Genomic DNA, 21,881 nt, shown 5'->3' with positions numbered 1-21,881 from the left:
CAGCCTGAATATTCAAAAACAGCCATGATTTTGAGAAAATTTTCAGGTACAAAAAACCATAATTTGGAAAAAAATTCTAGTGGATGATGCAAATCATCCTTTTTGAACTCCACTAAGGCAGAATCTGTAGGAACATGACTTTGTGGATTAATTCTGTGAGGCACCGGAGACTTGAACATATGACATATCATCAAACTGATCTGATCTGAAATTAGGAAAACACTTTTTCCTTGAAACACTATCAGAAAAAGTAAATGACCATTTTTCCAAAAGGTGATTTGATACTTAAAAGAAATTAGGAAAACTGTGTATTTGTCTGCTTTACTTACTGTGGCTTTTGAGACTCAGGTTCAGCAAAGGGTAAGATGGTCATGAAGCTTCTTCCAAGAAATGCAGGTCTCAAATGATCTGTATTAGTAAGTTCAGGTTCCATATTGCTGAAGCATCTCATCAGTAAGGAGCCGAAATAAAAGTAAACTTTGAGGAAAGGCTTGTAATGGACTGAATTATTGATTTTCAGTAGTTAAAAGTCTTATGATAGACCAAATAATGTAATGAGTAATCAACTTTTGGGAAGTAGAGAAAGGACGAGCACGCTATAAAAATTTAACCCAATCATATTTTGAAAGTTTAAAACAGTTTTTATAAAACTGAACTTGCAGTATTGAATACATGTTACTACTTTTGTAACCTAAATGACCTTGCACATTTAAATAATAATAAACTGCTTGCCAGACAATGCAATTAGCTTGATGCTAATTTAAATATGTTCAACATAACTCAAGCACAAATTCTGAAGTAGAGCTCACAGATGCGCTGTGTTGTCAAGCTGAATTCTCTTCAAGGTATGAAACAGTAGAAACCTTCATTCAAATGGAATGTAAACCATCTTCCCCATAATCTCACTTTTCCTCCAAAAGAAATCACACTTTATGGTTGCATCCTGTTTCTACAAAGTGTCTCTTGAGTACTGACACAACTAAATACTTTTCCAAAGTATTTAATCCCATATATGGATGAATTTAAAACAGCATAAGAATTTTTTCATAAATAATGATAAAATATCCTAATTTTTAATTGAATATATATTTACAAAAATGTATCCACATATTGCTGAGGATATTTAAATTTAAGATAGGTATTATCAAAATAATTGTATTTTCATTTACATTTTAATAAATAGAGTGAAATATTTTACCATGACAGAACTATCCATGAAAATACCATTATAAGGGACTAGTTTCTAATAAAGTTGAATTATTCAGTTCAATGAATACTATATTTTGCTTTACAATAGTTGCCACATTGGTGGGCCGAAAATTATCTTGACTTAAGTTGACTTTTACTCCTTTGATTTGAGCTCTTACAAATTCCTGAAATGGAAATATCAGAGGTTTACCTTTTATTCAGTCAATAAAATGCGTAACTTTTCACTGCTAGGAAGACATGTCATGTACAGATTAAACAAATGTTACAGGAAATAACTTTGTTAAGAAGTCCTCCAGGAAGAAATATATGAAACTGAGATGACTTTGCTTGGAATGCCAGTGTCAAAAAAATCAGCAAAATGAGAAGAAAAAGCAATTCTTTATTTTTATCCAAATATATCAGACTTCATAATATAGTCTCAACAAAAATGTAGAGTCACCATATATCATCCAAACCAAGACATTATAAGAGTGAAAGGGAGTACTATTAATAATTACACAGGTACAACAGGTAAAAACTGGAACTCTCCTGGGTAAACCGGGACCGATGATCAACTTAGTAACAGGAGTTAAACTGCAATTACATGCAGAAATTATACCTTTCCCATATACATGTGGGAAAGATAAAGGAATAGCATTCACTAAGAAAAATTATTTTGGCAACAGTGGTTCTTTCTCATCATTCAGGTCTCTGTTTAAATATCACTCTCTCCCCTTTCCAAAATACTCAATTATTTCACCCAATCATTTTCCATTGTGTTACTCTGCTTTCCTTCCATTAACTGATATTTTGACTCTAAAATTGTGTTATTTTTATCTCCCCTCCCCCCTCTCCAACTGATATGTGGTGTTTGAATGAGCAATGACCACCTCTGACTTAGTCATATCCAAATCTACAGGAGCTAAAAATGCCTAGAACTTAAAAGAAATGCAGAATTTCATTGAATGAATGATTGAATGTATTTGGAGAGTTTATTTTTGGTCCCATTTTCCCCTTGGCACCAAAACCAAACTCAAATGACTCTCCAAATTAAATTATGGCTTTTTAGTTTTAAGTGGTTGGACTAAATGATCCGTGCAGTTTTTTCCACTGATGACAAATATACTGTGCCCCCCGGGCCCCTTCTCGCTCTGCTACTATTTCATTTCCTGTATCCAGCAAATAAGAAAGTTTGGGGGTAAAGGGTTAGGTCAGCCAGGTCTATTCACAGTGGATGGATGCCCCAAGTTGATCATTTTGCCAGTAACAATTCCCTGGTATATGTTTGCACCTGCAGAATTTGATTGATACAGAGGTAGCCAGAAGGTATTAATATTATTGTATCAATGGCAGAATTGTTGATGTAATAATTTTCCAATATGAAAATCATCACAGGATTGCTAAAAAGGGGGGAAATGGTGGGAGCCCAAACCAGCTATTAAGGATTTACATATTTATAAGGAGAAATAGATTAATTCTGGACAGACTTTAATTACAACACCCAAAGAAGTTTTATAGGAAAGTCCATGATATTCCAATAAGGAGCACTTATAAATTTTCATTAAAATCTCTACATTCCAAATCTTTATTTTGACTGTGTTCTTTTGAGGAATAGTTTTAATTCCCATTAATGAGTCATAAATATCAGATCTTTGGGTTAAAAAAAATAGTACTGCTACACTTATTTTGGTAGGCCAGAGATCCAAGACACCAATAAACTGATTGTTTACTGAAACAAAACAAAGCAAAAAACTCACATGGGTAAAATGTCTTCAGGTTATCTGATTTTAAATTTTCTCAGGTATGTACAAAACATTCTGTCTGAATTGAGTGACAGGTATGGGATAAAATAGGTTGCCCAGGTGAGGAAAAAATCTGTCCTTTTATAACAAATGCCACAAACAAGAAAATGGCATAAAATGAGAGACACAATTAGACACACATATTTTATGCATAAATATCTATCATCTATTTCATTGTGTTGTTTTGTCTACTTAAGGATTAATTATTGGTTTTTAAAATGACAAAAGTTTGAGAAAAAGAGTGAAAAATATTACCAATTCACTCAGCTTGAAACAGGGACCATTCATTATGCAATTTCACACAGATTCCAATATATTCAATATTACTTGGCTACTGACTATTACAATGACTCAGCATTTGTTCAGAGCTCATATTTCAATTAGATCATATACAAAAGAGATTTCTAGACTTTAGTCCAGGAAAGGACCAACTCTCAAAATAAGCAATGTTTATTTTTTCCCCAGTACTAGCAACTTTTAAAAATCATTAGAAATTGTCAGTATATTAGTATGCTTCAAAATTTACATGTCAAATATATAATGGTTACATTTTTGCAGGGCCATAAGTAGCACATACTTGTGTGACTCCCTCATATAAAGTACAACTGAAAACTTTCCAGGTCCTTAAACAGCAGAAAACATTAAATCAGATTTTAAAATGACAAATAATTTAAGGCTAAAATATTTGGTATTAATAATTAATGCCAGAAGCTTTCCTAGCCTAATAAAGTAAACATGCACAAGAACTACAACTTTGAACAAAACATCACAATTTTATAGATATATGTCTGTATGTGTGTGTATATATATATATATGTATATATATATGTGTGTGTGTATATATAAAACTATGTGTACACACACACATATATATAGTTTTATCACCCTGAAAGCTATCAACTCATGTTTGGCTTAATATATATGTTAGAAATATTGTGGATAGTACCACCACTTTAAATATATATATACATTTTCCATAATATACAATATAAATATACCATATATAAATCATGCCAGAAAACTAAATGCAAAATTTGCACATTATTGCATGCTTGATGTGATAATACATGCCCATTATTAAGAACTTCCTTCTGATGTCCTCCCTTTACAACATTTTCTTTCTGCACAGTAGCAATACTTGAAAAGGTAGGGTTCTCAAATATGCATATATGACTGGGAGAAAAAAATGTACCTTTCAAATTCCTTAGAGAGGATTACCTCATCAGCCAAATATTGGACTATTACGAAATCAAACAATAACTAATGCCTGAAGGGGTGTTTTGTTATGTGAATCTATCAGAGTTCATTTTTCTTAATTTTGCTGGAAGATTGCCTTCCATCCTGGTTGCTCCTCCTGCCATCTTTTGAAGCTTTGGTGGCAAATCAGCCACTGACTGGCTCATGGGATCAGACAACATTTTGGTGGTTTTAGATACCAGTTTTTCTTCTGAGTTGCCAGGTACTGAACTTATTCGTTGAAGTTTCATGGGCAAATCGCCCAAGCTGTAGGCTTTTTCAGAAGTTGTAGAACTCATTCTCAAGAGTTTTTTGGGAAAGTCTTCTCTTCCAGTAATTTTCTGCAGCTTAGATGGAAGTTTGGTACTAATGTCATCAAGTCCATCTAAGCATTCCACAGAGTTATGTCTTTCTTTGCTGTTAGTTATGGCTGGTGCTATTAAAGGAGATGACATAAGGAGCATTTCCTCCTGTTCTTTCACACTGTAAGGTGGGGTGGGGACTTCAAATGTTGCATGGAACTGGGAGTAATCAACTTTAAAGAATCCTTCTTCTAAGGAAATTACAGGGAAAAAACGATGACCCCAGAGAACTTCATCTTCGGTGTACGATGTTCGAGCTTGACAAGTCATCCCTGAAAGCAAAAAGAAAGTATTTGATAAATTAGGCATAGCAGAAGCACATGTTCAGGAATTTTTCACAAAGGAATTCATTTTGCTTTCTTATTTAAACTCTGGACTGTTTATCTGAGTAGACTGAATATAGAATAAGTTCAAAGCTGTGGTGTTAATAACTTTGATACATATACTTTGTTCCCATAAAAAATGAAGGGTACATTCAGTGTTTATATTTGAAGGATAGTATGTCAAAGCATTACTAATTGTTTATTATCGTAAACCAAAAGTAAAAATGGCACAGAACAGTGTCATAACGTATGTCTCTTCTACAAGGAGATAAAGTGAAAAAAAAAATCACATAGTCATTTTCCATCATTGAAGAAGCAATATGATAGATGAAACAAACAAACCTGCCTTTGAATCCAAACTTTATGTCTGCGGAAACTTAAGGATATTTAGTTGATTGAGTACAGCTTTCTCTTCTGATGAGTAAAGCATAAAAAGCAATACCTATTTCCCAGGAATGCTGTGAGTATGAAATGAAATCACTCATGTTGTTGTTTAGTTGCTAACTTGTGTTCAGCTCTTTGTGACCCCACGGACTGCAGCATGCCAGGCTTCCTTGTCCTTCTCTATCTCCTGAGGTTTGCTCAAACTCATGTCCATTGAGTTGGTAATGCCATCTAACCATTTCATCCTCTGTCACTGCCTTTTCCTCCTGCCTTCAGTCTTTCCCAGCATCAGTGTCTTTTTCAGCTGTTCCCATCAGGTGGCCAAAATATTGGACCTTCAGCTTCAGCATCAGTCAGTCTTTCCAATGAATATTCAGAGTTGATTTCCTCTAGGATTGATTTGATCTCCTTGCAGTCCAAGGGACTCTCGAGTCTTCTCGAGCACACTTCAAAAGCATTAATTCTTCAGTGCTCAGCTTTCTTTATGGTCCAAATCTCACATCTGTACATGACTACTGGAGAAACCATAGCTTTGATTATATGGAACTTTGTTGGCAAAGTGAGGTCTCTGCTTTTTAATATGCTGTCTAGGTTTATCATAGCTTTTCTTCCATGGAGCAAGCATCTTTTAATTTCATGGCTGCAGTCACTATCTACTGTGATTTTGGAACCCCCCAAAATAAAATCTGTCACTGTTTCTACTTTTCCCCATCCATTTGCCATGAAGTGATGCGACCGGATGCCATGATCTTAATATTTTGAATGTTGAATTTAAGTCAGCTTTCACTCACATTTTTTTCACCAGGTAAGCCCCCAAAGTACTCATATAGAAATGCAAAACATATCGTATAATGTCTAAAAATGGTTGCCTTTTATAAATGAGAGCATGATAACCATCTCAAGGATTTGCTAAATGAATAAAAGTTGAAAACATTTCTGTTGCATAATGTAAAGTTACGTACATCTTCCATCCATCTTCTCTAAGGCCAGAATGAACTTTTGCTCAAGTTTTAGAAACCTATAAAATCTGTACTCTGGGCCACTGTGATGTTACAAGTTCTATTCCTGCTATAAAAGCTTTGGAAACTGGATGCTGCATGTAAGATGTGAAATGTTGCTATTTGTATATTAATATTATGTTGCTTGGATATCATTTACCTTACGCTACTCTGATTTACTCAGCTCTGTTCTCATAAATCATATGTTAAGACTGAGTTACTGTTAAATCAGTCAACTTCAATATTCCTTTGTGAATATTCAAAATATATTAATAAATTAAAGCCATATATTATATTTCAGTTTTATATTCATCAAAAGGTACAATTTTCTGTAACGTTTGCAAAAATCATTACTGTCCTCTACCTTTACCATTAGAATTCTATTAAAGGCTATTAAACTGTAAAATAAAAGATGAATTTTAAAAATGCATCTCTTCAATAGTTAAGTATAATTTAAACAAGTAATGACAGTCTTTCTTCTTTCATTTCTATTCTCTTTTTGCCAATTTATAAATAATTTCTATTGTGTTTAAGCCTGGAATAGTTTGGATAAAGAGATACTCCTTTTTTCCCCTGACTAGTAATCACACATATAATACTAAGAATGAAGATAAAAGGCATAATTCAAAAATCATATTGAAGAGAAATTAAATCCTTCACTGAAATCCTTCCAAAATCTTACCTTATAATTATTATCAGTTCTATATGACCAGGAAATCAGTTGTTATGACATATGTATTGGTTTTCTCCGGACAGCTTTTAAAGAAACTTATGGAGAAAATAAATGCTCATCTCAGGCACTATGTGAGGTGCTCTCTCTCCATATGATCTCTAATCATCAGTATTATCTTGCTAAGACAATCTTATGTCCATTTTAAAGAAAAGGAATGTAGTTCTCGGAGAGATTCAATCTCTTGCCCTCCTACTACATAGATCTAGGAAGCTAAAAAGAAAAGACGTCAATATTATTCTAACTTATGTTTTTCGTTGCTATTTTTACTTTGCCATGATGTCTCTGTTATTTTAGTTAGGAACCTGATTCTAAACAACTTATCAATCTCACCATTATGGTGGATATCTAATAGTGATCCAGTATTAGTCTTCATAATCTTTATCATATCAACAATAGCCCCCAGAAATATTTATTTATTTAAGCTGTGCTGGGTCTTTGTTAATATGCAGGTATTCCTCTAGTTGCCATGAGTGGGGGTCACTCTCTAGCTGTGGAGTATGAGTTTCTCGTTGCGGCGGCTCCTCTTGCTGTGGAGGGCATGCTGTCTTCAGCGGCTGTGGTGTGTGGGCTCAGCAGTGGTGGTTCCTAGGCTCTTGAGCACAGGCTCAATAGTTGAGTTGCACAGGCTTAGTTGCTCCACGGCATGTGGGATCCTCCCAGACCAGGGTGCGAACCCATGTCTCCTGCACTGGTGGGTGAATTCTTAACCACTGAGCCACCAGGGAAGCACTCCAACCTCCAGAAATATGTACAGTGAAAATAACAAAATAGTTTAAAAATGATTTGTACATTTTATAGACATGCATACAGTAAGTAGCATTCTGTATTTTCAAACATTTCTAGCCTCTGACTAAATATTTCATGACAAAAAATTATAGATCATCACTTATTTAAAATGATAAAAAATGTATTTCCTGATATATCTACTTGGTTTAATTTCAAGATGTTTAAATATTGAACAAACTACTTAGAAAAACAAATACTGATGTTCTTATCCATTAGTATCAATATAGGAATATGAAAGTGAGTAAATACCTTTTATTTGTTTAGTTTAAAAGTACCCTTTAATTTCTCTCCAAGAGCAATCATTCTCAAGAATTCTTTATGAATGGTTTCCAGTATGGGGTATTAATTTAAATTAAAGAAAAATGATTATAAATATATACTTACTGTTAAGTGACAGTACTTCCCTTACAACCTCATTTTAATTTTAAAAACACACCACTGAAAATTGATAGTGGGTGGGATTATCTGACAGGAGGGCATATATAACTAACTCGGTATTTACTTTTGGAACATAGACCTGTGTGCTTGTCCTTTGATCACTATAATGCATGTATATATTAACATCTGAAGTAAATTCATATCATGAACTCTGTTCGATTATTTCTAACAATAGAGTACATACTGAAACAAAATTTGATTCCTATCACCATCTAAGCCCATATTTAGTGACCTTTTTTTGACATTAGGAAAGGTCTATGAAATTAAAAAATCAAAATACTGTCTCCATTACTTATTATAATATACAGCATTGCTGATCCGCAATGCCTACCCTGAGTTGTTTATTACGAAGTATCAGAAACCAGAGAGAGAAACTTAACTGGAAGGAAAAAAATGGGGAAATAAAATCTTGTAAAGTTTTCATTTTGAGGAAACAGGACTGTTAACTGAGGTGATATGACATCTACAATGGAAACAGGTATTTCAAATTCAGATATTTGTCTGCATAAAAATACCTGTAAGCTGTTACTAAATTGCCAGTGGTTAATTCTGACTGAAAAAGAGGGTGGTGATTTTATTCTACTATATGAAGTTGACTTTACTTCCTTCCATAGCGAACTAATACTTGTGAGGCAACATCTTTATATAATTGAAACATATATATAAATGGTTTCCTAATACACTACTAAACAGCTTGTAGAAATCACTTAAAGCTCTCTGAGCTTCAGTTTACTCTTCTATGTAGTAAGGATAACAGTATCCTCTGAGCTACTGAGAGTTTGAGATAAGTGAAGTGTCTAAAACAGTACTTGGTATTAGACAATGCTCAATCATAACTACTTTTTTTTTTAAATCATTCTGTGGGTGATCATTTGTATTTCCTGTTTTTCCTAGACATTAGTGATAAAGCATTATTATAAGTGGACAATTTTGACATATTAGTAGTTTGTCCCATATTAGTAATATAGGAAATTTACTTAAAATTGCTAGGTATCACACAGCAATTTTCTTTTGAAATGGTGAATTAAAATCTGTAATATTTAAAAAAGCGGAAAAAGATATGTTACTCATCTTCCCAATTTTTAGGGTTTCTCAACATTTTCCACCTAATTATCTAGAATAGCAGAGGAGACCAAGAGTGGAAACTTGGGGTGTACTAAAAAGGCCACGACAAGGTAAGTGACCACAATCCACTATAAACTTGGGTAATGAAGGACATTTGCAGAACTTTAACCTTTGCTTGTTCTTCTTCTGTACCTTTTACCCTGTCATTAAAAGTAGGTACACAAATATCAGAAATTTCCAGTTCAACAACATCATTTTTTAAAAATCTGGTTTCACCTCAGAATATTAATGCACAATCAATGTACGGATAATGACATTATAAGCTGAATAACAGGGAAATGTCTGTGATGGTCAGTCTGTAGTTTAGACAATGTGCTAAGACATAATTGATAAATGACTTTTTTTTACAATTATCCCAAATAAGTAACACCCAAAACGGTGTTTAAAAAAAAAATAGAACACAGAATCCAAGAGATGATTTAATGTAAACATAACTTTTTTCTAAGAATATGTATATATCATAGTATTCATCCTTCTTGAACGCTTTAACTTATGATATTCCTGCTCTCAGCCGAATTATTTAAAAATAATCCATGCTTGGAATCGTAATTACAAATGCCATTTGAATCAAAATAAATGCAGGTGAAAAGATACTATCTGATTGCGCCTCTTAACTTGCAATGCAACTGTTTGCATGTTTTAACCAGATTCCAGACTTGAACAAATGTGATGAAAATCAACACAAGCTCATCTCTGTGGAAACTGGCAAAGCAACAGATGCTGCTTTAACTGGAAATAGCTGGGACTTTTGAATCCTGAGATGAAAAACATTTTGTGAAAAAATGACTTATCTGTTCATTGATTCATGGACAAAGAAACTATATATTATTTTTTAATATATTAAAAATTATTATTTTTTCCAAAGTCAGTGTTTTAATTTAAAATGATAGAGGCAATGTAGTCTAATCTTTTTATTTTTGACTTTTCTTTTTCCTGATTCTGCCTTTATATCACTAAGTTCATTTCCTTAACTAAATTGAATGTTCATTCAGATAAGAAGTGTGAAAGCTTTTAAAGTAAAAATGGTAAAGTGAGTTGTTACCTGATAAGTCTTTAATTAAACTATCAGAATATCTCTAAGTTAGCTGTCCTCTGTTGCTTCTTCTGGCCAGCCGTGATACATATGTCACCTACATGCAGTGGGTATGTGATAGTTAAATACAGTATTACCACAGTTTAAGGTAAGTGGGTGTTGTGATACAAAAATACCAAATAATCAATAACTTCTACACTGTGGAAGCTTAACCTAAACCTTACTCAAAATAGAAGTTGATGAGAGAGAAAGAGGGGTGGAGGGTTAGAAATTCTTCAGCAATGGTGGTTGTGACTGTGATTTATCATTTGTGTAATAAAAAGAAAGACAAAAACAGAACTCCTTTAAATAAGCCATGACATAATAATAATAATAATAAACATTGCTATAAGACTTACTGTGTGTCAAATATCATTCTAAGCATTTTTCAGAATCTTCACAACTCCTTAAAGAAAGTATGTGAATCTCAGCTCTACCACTAATTAACGTATGATCTTAAAAAAAAATCTACTAAATCTCTTAAACTTCAATTTCATCATCTGTAAAATTAAAGACACTTGTTCCTTGGAAGAAAAGCTCTGACCAACCTAGATAGTGTGATAAAAGCAGAGACATTACCTTGCTGATAAAGGTCCATCTAGTCAAAGCTATGGTTTTTCCAGTGGTTATGTATGGATGTGAGAGTTGGACAAAGGAAGGCTGAGTGCCAAAGAATTGATGCTTTTGAACTGTAGTGTTGGAGAAGACTCTTGAGAGTCCCTTGGATAGCAAGGAGATCCAACCAGTCAATCCTAAAGGAAATCAACCCTGAATATTCATTGGAAGGACTGATGCTGAAGCTCCAACACTTTGGCCACCTGATGTGAAGAGCTGGCTCATTAGAAACGACCGTGATGCTGGGAAAGACTGAAGGCAGGAGGAGAAGGGGATGACAGAGGACGAGATGGTTGGATGGCATCACCGACTCAATGGACATGAGTTTGAGCAAGCTCTGGGAGATGATGAAGGAAGGACAGGGAAGCCTGGCATTCTGCAGTCCATGGGGTTGCAACGACTGAGTGACTGAACAAATATTTGCACCTGAATATTCTGAGAATGAAATGAAATTAATTAATAAATATATGTAATTAAGTTATATTTATGTAACTTACTTGTATAATTAAATTATATATATAATTATATACATCATTATAATTATAAAAAAATATATATATAGCTTGTGCAATAAAAATTTGTCACTTTCATCCAGAAGACTTAGAGGCTATACAACTCTAGAAATTTCATTATACATTTATACACACACAGCTGAAATATTTAGCCAAGTTACATCTTTTTGTTTCTTAATTCTACCCTCTTTGTCTATTTTGTCTTTAAATAGGCAGTGGTTTTTATAAGTGAGTTGACTAATAGCTTAGCATGCATGTCATGTGCTATGGAAGTGAAGTGAAAGTTGCTCAGTCATGTCCGACTCTTTGTGATCCCATGGATTATACAGTCCATGGAATTTTCCAGGCCAGAATACTGGAGTGGGGAGCCTTTCCTTTCTCCAGAGGATCTTCCCAGCCCAGAGATCCCACCCAGGTCTCCCACATTAAAGGCAGATTCTTTACCAGCTGAGCCACCAGGGAAGCCCAAGAATACTGGAGAGGGTAGCCTATCCCTTCTCCAGCTGATCTTCCCAACCCAGGAATCGAACTGGGGTCTCCTGCACTGCAGGCGGATTCTTTACCAACTGAGCTATCAGGGAAGCCCATGTGCTATATCACAAAGTAATTTCCTAGTCTGCCCTATGCACTGCTCTGAGGATTATTGAATAAGGTCTGTAGCTGTGCCGTTCCTAAAGTACTTCCAAAATTTCACCAATCACCCAAGATGTAACAACTGTAAATCTCACTTGGCATTCTCTGCATGCTCCCTATTGTGTTGCACTGAGCTGAACTCTAAAGGATAAAGGTTCTGAGGAAGCATATGATGTTTGGGGCTTTATTTTGTTTACAAAGCATAAAGACCCTGTGTACACTGCTACTCGATAATACTAAGGTCATGGCATCAGGCTCTTCTGGGATATATGTTGCAAAGTTCCTAAGAATGCATCATTGGCTTCCAAACACTGCAGTTTTCAAAAAGATGTATGTCTTTAAAGCTCAGCATATTTTGATCAGACAGACTTTGGTAAGATGTTTCTGGCATACATTCAACCAAATATTATCCTCTATTATTTACAAGCACTTGGTCTTACAATGTGCTCACAGACATCAAATTGCTATTATTGCCTAAGTTAGGTCAAAGTCCAATAATTAAATAAATAAATAAAAACACAAGAAGAAAAACACAATTATATTTGTTAGAGAATAAAGTGTAAATAGAACATTTAGCAATAAATGTTTCAAATGAATTACTTTAGATTTCTCAGTTCCCAGAAGAACAAAAGAAAAGAAAATAGATTTTTATCCAATTCCAACAGAACAAAATGTTAGCTTCCCAGAAAGGAATATAAGTACAGGTCCTAAGGGTCAATGGCAGATGGAATATATGATGCAGAATTCATTATCATACTGATGAAAATATAGTTAAGAGAATCAGGGTAATATTAAGTAAAAGGACATGGGCCTTGAATATAAACAAAACTGTTGCTGTTTTAACCACTCGTTAGTAAGTCCTTGCGGAGAAGGCAATGGGCATCCCACTCCAGTATTCTTGCCTGGAAAATCCCATGGACGGAGGAGCCTGGAAGCCTGCAGTCCATGGGGTCGCTGAGGGTAGGACATGACTGAGCGACTTCACTTTTACTTTTCACTTTGATGCATTGGAAAGAAAATGGCAACCCACTCCAGTGTTCTTGCCTGGAGAATCCCAGGGATAGGGGAGCCTGGTGGGCTGCCGTCTATGGGGTCACACAGAGTCGGACACGACTGAAGTGACTTAGCAGCAGCAGTAGCAGTAAGGCCTTGGGCATACTATTTTAATGATCTGAATTTTGATTACTAAAAAAACCCAATAGTAATAGGGATAAAAATATATTTAGGATAAAAATATAATATTTATAAGGCTATTATGATTATATTATCTAGCTGATGGGTTTACCATATATCTGATAAATAATAAAGATTCAATAATTGGTAGCTATTATCAATTATTATTATTAATGTTCCAACTAGATAAAAGATCATTTTATTTCAATTCTTTAGTGAACACTTCTTTAGGATCAACTCAAGGTAAATGAAATAATTTTCATCTTGTTCCTATTAACCTGATATATTCCAGGTTGTTTATATTTATCTAGAATATGAGGGAAGATCTATTACTGCATACATAATAAAGTGAGTCAAGTCTAGCACAGTTAACCTGGACTGCCCTGCACAAATGTGACTAACTTTACAGCAGCAACTATTCCACTCAAAATACAATTAAATTCTCTACTTTGTTGACAAGGCACTATCTTCAGCTCTCCACACTCACTTCATATAGAAGCACTGTAGAATTTAAAGGATATATTTTCAAATGATTATCATTCCCTTAACTAACTGGAAATGTTCAATTCTTGCATATCTTTTTCTGTTTTTCCTTCATGGCATCTATTAAACATTCTTTCTTGCACTAACAACTACAGAATCAAAGCTACCTAAATCCATTCATGCTATTGTTTTCTCCTGTTAAGATATGATTTTTAGCTTCTGAAATATCTTAATAGTATAGGTATAATGTAACCTAATTACTATTAGGAATATACCAATGTATAGTAAAATACCCCATATTATTAGACTGAAATAATAAAAGATACTTTTCAAAGGGAAAAATGTAACATAGTTTTAGCTTAAAAGAAAATAGAATATCTTTCAGATAATGCTGGAAGAAATAGAGGGAAACAAGGGAATGGGAAAGACTAGAGATCTCTTCAAGAAAATAAGAGATATCAAGGGAATATTTCATGCAAAGATGGGCACAATAAAGCACAGAAATGGTATGGACCTAGCAGAAGCATAATATATTAATTAAATGTGGGAAGAATACACAGAAGAATTATACAAAAAAAAGTTCTTAGTGATAAGTGGTAAGGCCATTCACCTAGAGCCAGACATCCTGGAATGTGAAGTCAAGTGGGTCTTAGAAGCATCAGTAGTAACAAAGCTAATGGAGGTGATGGAATTCCAGTGTAACTATTTAAAATCCTATATGATGATGCTGTGAAAGTGCTGCACTCAATAGGGCAGCAAATTTGGAAAATTCAGCAGTGGCCACAGGACTGGAAAAGGTCAGTGTTGATTCCAATCCTAAAGAAAGACAAAGCCAAAGAATGTTCAAACTACCACACAATTGCACACATCTCACAAGCTAGAAAAGTAATGCTCAGAATTCTCCAAGCTAGGCTTCAATAGTACGTGAACTATGAAATTCCAGATGTTCAAGCTGGTTTTAGAAAAGGCAGAGGAACCAGAGATCAAATTGCCAACATCCGCTGGAGCATGGAAAAAGCAAGAGAGTTCCAGAAAAACATCTATTTCTGCTTTATTGACTATGCCAAAGCCTTTGACTGTGTGGATCACAATAAACTGTGGAAAATTCTGAGAGAGATGGGAATACCAGACCACCTGACTTGCCTCCTGAGAAACCTATATGCAGATCAGGAAGCAACAGTTAGAATTGGACATGGAATAAGGAACTGGTTCAAAATTAAGAAAGGAGTACATCAAGGCTGTATATTGTCACCCTGCTTATTTAACTTATATGCAAAGTACATCATGAGATATACCAGGCTGGATGAAGCACAAGATGAAATGAAGACTACTGGGAGAAAAATCAATAACCTCAGATATGCAGATGACCCCACCTTTATGGGAGAAAGTGAAGAGGAACTAATGAAGTTTATCACTTCATGGCAACTAGATGGGGAAACAATGGAAATAGTAAGAAACTTTCTATTGGGGGGTTCCAAAATCACTGCAGATGGTGACTGCAGCCTTGAAATTAAAAAACTCTTGATCCTTGGAAGAAAAGCTATCACCAACCTAGACAGCATATTGTAAAGCAGAGACATTACTTGGCCAAAAAAGTCCGTCTAGTCAAAGCTATGGTTTTTCCAGTAGTCGTGTATGGATGTGAGAGTTGGACTATAAAGGCTGAGTACCAAAGAACTGATGCTTTTGAACTGTGGTGTTGGAGAAGACTCTTGAGAGTCCCTTGGACTGCAAGGAGATCCAACCAGTCCATCCTAAAGGAAATCAGTCCTTGAATATTCACTGGAAGACCTGATGCTGAAGCTGAAACTTCAATACTTTGGCCACCTGATGAGAAGATCTGATTGATTGGAAAAGACCCTGATGCTTGGAAACATTGAAGGCGGGAGGAGAAGGGGACAACAGAGGATAACAAATGAGGATGTTGCATGCCATCACCAACTCAATACATGTGAGTTTGAGTAAGCTCTGGGAGTTGGTGATGGAGAGCGAAGCCTGGTGTGCTGCAGTCCATGGCATCACAAAGAGTCGTACATGACTAAGTGACTGAACTAAACTGAATTGAATACTGGAATGTAATCAACAGCTTGTCCACTGATACATGACAAAGTATGCTGCAGTCCAGATATAAACTCAAACCTCCAAATCCAGAGCCAGTCTTTTTAACCTCTATGATACTCTTCTCTGGTTTTCTTAAATGGATGACTTTCCTATTAGTTAAGTACTGTTTTCCATATATACTGCTTAGTTTATGCTATTTTGACTGCTTGAATTGTCCTCTACCATCTCTCTACCTGTTGACGTAATTCCTCATATTTAAAGAGGAGAGTGAAATGGTACCTCATTGTGGTCTTGATTGCATTTCTCTGATAATGACTGATGTTGAGCATCTTTTCATGTTTCTGTTAGCCATCCATATGCCTTCTTTGGAGAAATGTCTATTTAGTTCTTTGGCCCATTTTTTGATTGGGTCGTTTATTTTTCTGGAATTGAGCTGGATCAGTTGCTTGTATATTTTTGAGATTAGTTATTTGTCAGTTGCTTCATTTGCTATTATTTTCTCCCATTCCGAAGGCTGTCTTTTCACCTTGCTTATAGGTTCCTTTGTTGTGCAGAAACTTTTAATTTTAATTAGATCCCATTTGTTTATTTTTGCTTTTATTTCCACTATTCTGGGAGGTGGATCATAGAGGATCCTGCTGTGATTTATGTCAGAGAGTGTTTTGCCTAAGTTCTCCTCTAGGAGTTGTATAGTTTCTGGTCTTACATTTAGATCTTTAATCCATTTTGAGTTTATTTTTGTAAATGGTGTTAGAAAGTGATCTAGTTTCATTCTTTTACAAGTGGTTGACCAGTTTGCTGGAGAGGGTGTGGAGAAAAGGGAACCCTCTTATACTGTTGGTGGGAATGCAAACTAGTACAGTCGCTATGGAGAACAACGTGGAGATTCCTTAAAAAACTGCAAATAAAACTGCCTTATGACCCAGCAATCCCATTGCTGGGCATACACACTGAGGAAACCAGAATTAAAAGAGACACATGTACCCCAATGTTCATTGCAGCACTGTTTATAATAGCCAGGACATGGAAACAACCTAGATGTCCATCAGCAGATGAATGGATAAGAAAGTTGTGGTACATATACACTATGGAGTATTACTCAGCCATTAAAAAGAATACATTCGAATCAGTTCTAATGAGGTGGATGAAACTGGAGCCGATTACATAGAGTGAAGTAAGCCAGAAAGAAAAACACCAATATAGTATACTAACACATATATATGGAATTTAGAAAGATGGTAATGATAACCCTATATGTGAGACAGCAAAAGAGACACAGATGTAAAGAACAGACTTTTGGACTTTGTGGGAGAGGGAGAGGGTGGGATGATTTGGGAGAATGGCATTGAAACATGTATACTATCATGTAAGAAATGAATAGCTAGTCTAGGTTCGATACAGGATACAGGATGCTTGGGGCTGGTGCACTGGGATGACCCAGAGAGATGATATGGGAAGGGTCGTGGGAGGGGGGTTCAGGGTTGGGAACTCATGTACACCTGTGGTAGATTCATGTCAATGTATGATAAAACCTATACAGTATTGTAAAGTAAAAAAATAAAATTTAAATTAAAAAATAATAAAATAAAAAAAAAGAGGAGAGTGGAAAAGTTGGCTTAAAGCTCAACATTCAGAAAACTAAGATCATAGCATACAGTCCCATCACTTCATGGCAAATAGATGAGAAAACAGTAGAAACAGTGGCTGACTTTATTTTGGGGGGCTTCAAAATCACTGCAGATGGTGATTGCAGCCATGAAATTAAAAGACGCTTACTCCTTGGAAGGAAAGTTATGACCAACCTAGACAGCATAGTAAAAAGCAGAGACATTACTTTGCCAACAAAGGTCTGTCTAGTCAAGGCTGTGGTTTTTCCAGTGGTCATGTATGGATGTGAGAGTTGGAATATAGAGAAAGCTGAGCACTGAAGAATTGATGCTTTTGAACTGTGGTGTTGGAGAAGACTCTTGAGAGTCCCTTGGACTGCAAGGAGATCCAACCAGTCCATCCTAAAGGAGATCAGTCCTGGCTGTTCATTGGAAGGTCTGATGTTGAAGCTGAAACTCCAATACTTTGGCCACCTCATGCAAAGAGTTGATTCATTGGAAAAGACTCTGATGCTGGAAGGGATTGGGGACAGGAAGAGAAGGGGACAACAGAGGGTGAGATTGCTGGATGGCATCACCAACTCGATGGACATGAGTTTGAGTCAACTCCGGGAATTGGTGGTGGACAGGGAGGCCTGGCGTGCTGCGATTCATGGGGCCACAAAGAGTTGGACAAGACTGAGTGACTGAACTAAACTGAACTGAATTTGAAGTTCAGATCAAATGTCATTCATTCTATGGAGTTTTCCTAACAGGATTTTTCTACTTTAATTTACTACGTTTTAAATGTGTCTTATTTTCATGTTCATATGCACATATACACACATTCACATTCTTTGACAAGTAAGTGTATTAAATATCTCAATGACACACACACATATATACATATTCATCGATGATAATGTTTAACATTTATTAATTTGTTAAGCATCTCCTTTCTGCCAGGCACTCTTCTAGATGCTGAATTACAAGGTGTTATGGCAATGGGATGAAAGATCAACACTCTCAACCTCCATGTTTAAACCCAAGCTTTTGGGTACTTCCCTGGCAGTCCAATGGTTATGACCCTGCTCATCCACTGCAGAGGGCACAGGTTTGATTCCTGGATGGGGAACAGGGATCCCATATGCCACAGAGTACATTTTTCTGCCACAGAGCCAGAAAAATTTAAAACATAAATAAAAGACAAAAGCAATTTGTCTTTTAGGATGCAGTGGAATACCACATTTACATTTTCAATTAAAAATAAAAAAATAAACATAGTTTGAAAAATGACTAGTAGTCTACCACACAGTTCACAGCTACTATGTGAAAAAAAAAAAAAACCATTCTGGGGTGAGGACAGATTGTGCATACATTCAGCTATGTAAGGGCACAACCAATTGTACCTGAATTTAGGATACAGTTCGTTTTTATGCAGTGATAAGTAATGGAGAAATCACATATTTGATCCATATTTACTACGTACCTTACACTGTATATGTTCCCTGGTGGCTCAGAGGGTAAAGCGTCTGCCTGCAATGCAGGAGACCTGGGTTTGATCCCTGGGTCAGTAAGATCCCCTGGAGAAAGAAATGGCAACCCTTTCCAGTATTCTTGCCTGGAGAATTCTGTGGACGGAGGAGTCTGGTAGGCTACAGTCCACAGGATCACAAACAGCCAGACACGACGGAGCAACTTCACTTTTTGTTCATTCATTATGGTTACAGATAAATATTAGGGTAAGCTTCTTAAGAGAACTCTTTATCAACATAACATTGCTAGTATCCAACACTGCGCCTGTATTGGATGCCTAATGCTTTCTTCAGAAGAGACAATGAAAGGAATAGAGCAAAGTGATGAATGGGAAGGCTAAAACGGCAGTGCAAGAAAAGTCAACTTTTTGAATGGACAAAGTTTCCATACACATGGATAATTTATTCACCACCAGGAGAGACTGTAGTCAACAAAATGCAAGGGATATAACTGCAGTATAGATACATATAATATGACAATATTGATTACTTTCTATGCTTTTAAGGTGATGATCTATTAATTAGTTCAACACATGAACTCAAAAATCCACTTTGAAACAACTATATTAAGAGCTTCTTATTTTGATTAGTAAAGTAGGAAGGGGAAAATCTTAAAATATATTATATATAATGACTATGTATTATATATGATCACTATGAATGATTCTTACACAAAGAAGCAAGACATACTTGCTAATAAATCATATTCAATGATAATCAGTCATTTTTTTCCTTACGTTTTTGTGAAATTATACACTGATAGATGTACAACTAGATACATCTACTAGAGGTTAGATTTATCTCCACTTAACCATTAAGTATTATGATAATTAAATTACTTGAATATTTTGATACACTTGAATATGTGACCTCTAGTTATAGCTAAATTTTGAAGAAACTACCCCTTATGCAACTATAATTGATCACCTTAGAAAATGGAGACAATCCATTTTTATCGGATATTTGAAAACTTATTTTCCCTTTAATTCATGAGATTGACTTTTTATATAGGTTGCTATATCTTTTTGCATCATAAACTATGGCTATTTTTTTAACATCTTCTTTGGCTGAAATTCAAATACATTTTGTTTGCTTGCAGGCTTAGAACAGAGCCTGAATAAATATTTGCAATTCAGTGGTTGTGCTGGTCTACGCTTTGCAGTAAAAGGTCAGAGAATTTTGCTTCTAATTTTGTTGTTGTTATTTACAAAGCCTAAATGAAAAACAAAGTCCCTAAAATTTTATGAGAACTATTACAGAGTAGCTTTTATTTTAGGTGTGAAAAACTCCACATCACAGTAATAATCACAAATATATGATATTTTATAGAAAATGATTGGTTTGAACACATATACACAAGTCTTTTGAAATAATCTATTTATCTTCCATGACATAAGCAGGTATTTAAAAGTCAAACTATTAAAGGTTTCCTTAAACTACATTGTTTCTCATCTCCATGAATAACACTTTAAACTATTTGAAATAAAAAAAATAAAATCACTTCAAGTAAAAAGTCATATATAAAAATGCTAAGGCAAATAACATATGAGATGCGAACAGTAACTTCCTTAAATTGACATTTTCAGAAGAAGCCAAACTTTGTAGCTTTATGCTAAAATGTAGCTCAACTCCTAAGGCACCTTAAATTTTTTCCCATGTTTTAAGTAAAAAATGATCTCGCTACAGCATTTCGTTAATGAAGGGAACCAAGATATAAAGGACAAATTCTCAACTAGTGACCCCCCACAGTGGTCCCCTCTGGTTTGGTGAACTTGTGGGGAAATTTCATCATACATATCTTTGCAAAAGTTTGGACATTTATAAACAGAATTATTTATGTCATATAAATGATGCTTGGTATATAATATATAAAACTGTAATATTCAAATACTTCTTAATATTAAAAAGGTCTAAATTATGACCTAATTGACATTGTACAGGAGACAGGGATCAAGACCATCCCCATGGAAAAGAAATGAAAAAAAGCAAAATGGCTGTCAGGGGAGGCCTTACAAATAGCTGTGAAAAGAAGAGAAGCGAAAAGCAAAGGAGAAAGGGAAAGACATAAGCATCTGAATGCAGAGGTCCAAAGAATAGCCAGGAGAGATAAGAAAACCTTCTTCAGTGGTCAATGCAAAGAAATAGAGGAAAACAACAGAATGGGAAAGACTAGAGATCTCTTCAAGAAAATTAGAGATACCAAGGGAATATTTCATGCAAAGATAGGCTCGATAAAGGACAGAAATGGTATGGACCTAACAGAAGCAGAAGATATTAAGAAGAGGTGGCAAGAATACACAGAACTGTACAAAAAAGATCTTCATGACCCAGATAATTACGATGGTGTGATCACTCATCTACAGCCAGACATCCTGGAATGTGAAGTCAAGTGGGCCTTAGAAAGCATCACTACGAACAAAGCTAGTGGAGATGATGGAATTCCAGTTGAGTTATTTCAAATCCTGAAAGATGATGCTGTGAAAGTGCTGTACTCAATATGCCAGCAAATGTGGAAAACTCAGCAGTGGCCACAGGACTGGAAAAGGTCAGTTTTCATTCCAATCCCAAAGAAAGGTAATGCCAAAGAATGTTCAAACTACTTGAAAATTGCACGCATCTCAGTTCATTTGCTCAGTTGTGTCCGACTCTTTGCGACCCCATGAATCGCAGCACGCCAGGCCTTCCTGTCCATCATCAACTCCCGGAGTTCACTTAGACTCATGTCCATTGAGTCATTGATGCCATCCAGCCATCTCATCCTCTGTTGTCCCCTTCTCCTCCTGCCCCCAGTCCCTTCCAGCATCAGTCTTTTCCAAAGAGTCAACTCTTTGCATGA

The 21,881-nt window shown here is 35.4% G+C and overlaps 1 protein-coding gene across 2 annotated transcripts in view; it reads right to left on the bottom strand.

Annotated features, from left to right (window-relative positions):
* Positions 1,569-21,881, bottom strand: part of KCNJ3 (potassium voltage-gated channel subfamily J member 3) — a 185,722-nt gene continuing 165,409 nt past the window's right edge. For both annotated transcript variants that reach the window (XM_005676119.3, XM_005676120.3), the window contains one exon: positions 1,569-4,860. In XM_005676119.3, coding sequence (XP_005676176.1) covers positions 4,274-4,860 — 587 coding nt within the window. In that variant the 3' untranslated portion in view covers positions 1,569-4,273. The remainder of the gene's footprint in view (positions 4,861-21,881) is intronic.

This window comes from Capra hircus, chromosome 2 (genome assembly GCF_001704415.2).
Source record: "Capra hircus breed San Clemente chromosome 2, ASM170441v1, whole genome shotgun sequence".
NCBI lineage: Eukaryota > Metazoa > Chordata > Mammalia > Artiodactyla > Bovidae > Capra > Capra hircus.
Note: the sequence above shows the minus strand (reverse complement) of the source record. Positions and strands in the feature narration are given on the sequence as shown.